We start from the raw sequence: 3,549 nt of genomic DNA, 5'->3' as shown, positions 1-3,549 counted from the left end.
TCCCAATTTTCTCTGTGTGGTCTTGACTTCTGTGAACCTTGGCTTCCTCCCCTTGGCCCAGAGACAGAAGTGGTTGTGGAGTTTCTGTGGGGCACTCAATGGCCCGGCACAGGGAAGGCTGAGCAGAGGACGGGGCCCACCCTCTGGACTAGGAGTTCCCTCCTGTGGATGCGGTCCCCAGGGAGCTCCAGCATTCTAGAAGCCAGTCCAGAGAAGATCAGATTACCTGGGTGGGTTCAGGGAAGAGGTCTGAACAGCAGACTGGAGAACATGAGGTCAAGTAGAATTGATTGGTTTAGCCAGTTAATCTGCTGGGAGGCGGGGCTTTCTGCCTATATAAGGGCGGAGGGCTCCCAGCCTGAGCCATTAGACTCCAGAGCCCAGGAGAGCAGGGCCATGCCTTCGCCCAGAAGAAGTCGAAGAGCAGCACGAGCTCCAGCCCTGCTGAGGGCCACTGCACCCAGCTGGTTTCCTCCCGGACATCTGCAAGCTCTGCGGCCCTATACGCGTGCTTCCTGCCCAGCCCCAATCCTGCTGCCCCTGCATCCCTGCCATCATCCTACTAACCCTGGAAGCCTGCCCCTGGTTCCCCCCAAACACAGCTGGGGCCCCAAATTTCTCATCCAGCCAGAGTCAGTGAGGAGACGCCTGGCCCCACACACCCAACTGCGCACCATCCAGGAGCTGTGTGACCTGGGGTGGCAGGCAGAGCAGGCTCCCAGATGCTCAGCCGGCTTGCCCCAGCCTGACCAGCATCCCACCCCAAAGCACCCCGGCATCCACATCTCAGCTGCTGGCAGGGACAAAAGGAGGGTGGCCCTGGTCCCAAAGCCCTGCCTGGCTGCAGGTGCCAAGAAGCCCCTCCAAGCCAGCAGCAGCAGCCCTCCTGCCGAGGCCCAGGGGCTGGGCAGCCAGCTCCCTAAGACACGCACCCCCTCAGACATGGCCCCCGGCACCATGCCCCCCAAGCGCGTGACCCGCCGCCCACCCGTGCAGAGTTCTCAGCAGCCGGTGCCACCTGAAGAGGCAGGAGACAAAGTCCCCGCTGTCACCCGTCAGCGCTTCCTCAGCCTGTTCCTGGACCAGTGTCTCAAGTCCTGCCCCTCCACCCAGGAAGCCATCGAGAAGGCGCTCCAGGAGGAGAAGACTGCCTACCACCAGAGCCCCAGCAAGACCAAGTACCACGAGCTGGCCCTCAGCACCTTGCACAGGCTGCGCCGCCTGGGCCCCCGCCCCGGGCCCGGTCCCTGCAAAACCCTCAGCGCTGTGCCCCAGGACGTGGGTCTGGGGGGCATGTTGGCCACCCAGATCTGTTTCTCCCTCCAGCACCCGGACAGCCCCCTCGGGGAGGATCCTGTGAAAGCAGCCGCCCTGTACCTTCGCCTCAAGGAGCTCCTGCTCACCCAGGCCCAGCTGAAGGAGCTGGGCTTCCCCTTCCCCCACCCCGAGAGGCCAGGGGGCGCTGTCCTGTTCACCAACCAGGACAAGCTGCCCGCAGACCCCTCCTGCAGGCTCTGCTGCCGCTGTGGCACCCAGTACCTCGTGGCGCCCTCGGGCCGCTGTGTGCAGCAGGAGGCATGTCACTACCACTGGGGGCGGCTGCGCCCCACTCCAGCGCCCGGGGGCTGGCAGATCCAGTACACCTGCTGCTCGGCCGCCATCGGCTCCCCTGGCTGCCAGGTGGCCCCGCAGCACGTGCGGGACGGCCGCCACGAGGACCTGCAGGGCTTCGTGCACACCTTTGCCAAAGACCTGCCCCCAGGCGCTCACCCCGGCATCTTCGCCCTGGACTGCGAGATGTGCTACACCACCGCCGGCCTGGAGCTGGCCCGCGTCTCCGTGGTGGACAGCGCCGGCAGGGTGGTGTTCGACTCCTTCGTCAGGCCCCAGCGCCCCATCGTCGACCACAACACCAGGTTCTCCGGAGTGACCGCGGCTCACCTGGCCCGCACCAGCGTCTCCCTGCGGGACGTCCAGGCCGTCTTGCTCGCCCTCTTCAACGCCGACACCATCCTCATCGGACACAGCCTGCACAGCGACCTGCTGGCCTTGAAACTCACCCACCGCACGGTGCTGGACACCTCTGTGCTCTTCCCGCACCACCTGGGCCTCCCCTACAGGCGCTCCCTGCGCAGCCTCGCGGCCCAGCACCTCGGACACGTCATCCAGGACGGGGTTCACGGCCACAACTCCATCGAGGACGCCATCTCCTGCATGCACCTGGTCATCTCGAAGGTTGGACAAGACGCCCAGACCCAGCGCTCACGGCCGCCCAGGATTTGAAGGACGTGACTATGGATTGGGAAATACTGTGTGATCACACATGTCTCCTGCCCACATGTCTAACAGTAAAGGAACAGTTCAATAAGCTAGAGTACATCTGTAGTTTTATTTGTCATCACGTGTATTTCCTGTCTGATTGCCATCTGGGTTGAGCATCCACGTAAGAAGCAGGTTGTCACGATTTCACTCAAGGTCCTGGCACCTGCCAGGGTTGCATACTCCATCCCCAATGTGGGGAATTCAAAGGGCAACTGACCAATGTTTTTCTCTTATCATTGATAATTCTATGTCTTTCTCCCTCTTCCTTTCTCTCTGAAATGTAATGAAATATTTATTAGAATAATGTTTATTTTCTGATATTTAACATAATTCCGATTTGTTGTAGAAAATTTCCTGTTGGAAAAAACTCTGGCCACACCTAAGGACAAATCAAGTCAGAATCCTATTGGTCTGTAGGCAGAGTTAATCTCTGGAGGTGCTGAGTCTTAGCCTGATCTGATTAGTCAGAAACAGCCTTTAACACTGACTGTCTATTTTGAATGATAGCCTCACTGGTTATAGTAATCTTGGTTTCAAATCCTTGCTTCCCGTTACCTTGAGTACTTCATGCCATTCCCTCTGGCCTTTAGAGTTTCTGATGAGAAATCAGGTGTCAGCCTTATGGGAACTCCTTTGTAGGTAACAGCTTTATTTTCTCTTTCGGCCTTTAAGATTCACTCTTCATCTTAATTTTTGGCATTTTAATTATGATGTGTCTGCCTGTGGGTCTGTTTGGGTTCTTCTTGTTTGGGGTTCTCTGTACCTCCTGAACTTGTGTGACTTTTTCCTTTTCTAGGATAGAGAGGTTTTCTAACATTATTTCTTCAAACACCTTCTCTATTCCTTTCTCCCTTGCTGCCTCTTCTGGCACACCTACTATTCTGATATTGCTATGTTTCACGTTGTCCCATAGCTCCCTTTAGCTGTCCTCCTGTTTTTGAATTGTTTTTTTTCTTTTTGGTTCTCTAATTTAGTGATATGTTCAAATCAGTCTTCTAATTCACTGATTCAACCCTCAGCTTCCCCTAAAGTGCTGTGTATTCCTTCCAATGTGTTCTTCATCTGTATTATGTCATTCTTTATCTCAGACTGTTTTTTTCTCATAGTCACTATATCTTTTTTCATACTGTAGATCATTTTTATTTTTATTTTTTTTAATATATTTAATTGATTTTTTTTACAGAGAGGAAGGGAGAGAGAAACATCGACCAGCTGCCTCTTGCACAC

General features: G+C 55.6%; 1 protein-coding gene across 1 annotated transcript; it reads left to right on the top strand.

The window, feature by feature from the left end:
• Positions 1-396: 396 nt before the first annotated feature.
• On the top strand, positions 397-2,338 carry LOC118727907 (RNA exonuclease 1 homolog). Its single transcript, XM_036453932.2, has one exon. The coding sequence runs from the start codon at positions 397-399 to the stop codon at positions 2,281-2,283; it is 1,887 nt and encodes a 628-aa protein (XP_036309825.1). The 3' UTR covers positions 2,284-2,338.
• Positions 2,339-3,549: the final 1,211 nt, after the last annotated feature.

This window comes from Pipistrellus kuhlii, unplaced genomic scaffold, assembly GCF_014108245.1.
Source record: "Pipistrellus kuhlii isolate mPipKuh1 unplaced genomic scaffold, mPipKuh1.p scaffold_m20_p_27, whole genome shotgun sequence".
Classification (NCBI taxonomy): domain Eukaryota; kingdom Metazoa; phylum Chordata; class Mammalia; order Chiroptera; family Vespertilionidae; genus Pipistrellus; species Pipistrellus kuhlii.
This window is presented reverse-complemented; position numbering and strand designations above follow the sequence as displayed.

Excerpts from the sequence above, each read along its gene's own strand:
- LOC118727907 (XM_036453932.2), top strand. The coding sequence starts at position 397 with ATGCCTTCGCCCAGAAGAAGTCGAAGAGCAGCACGAGCTCCAGCCCTG.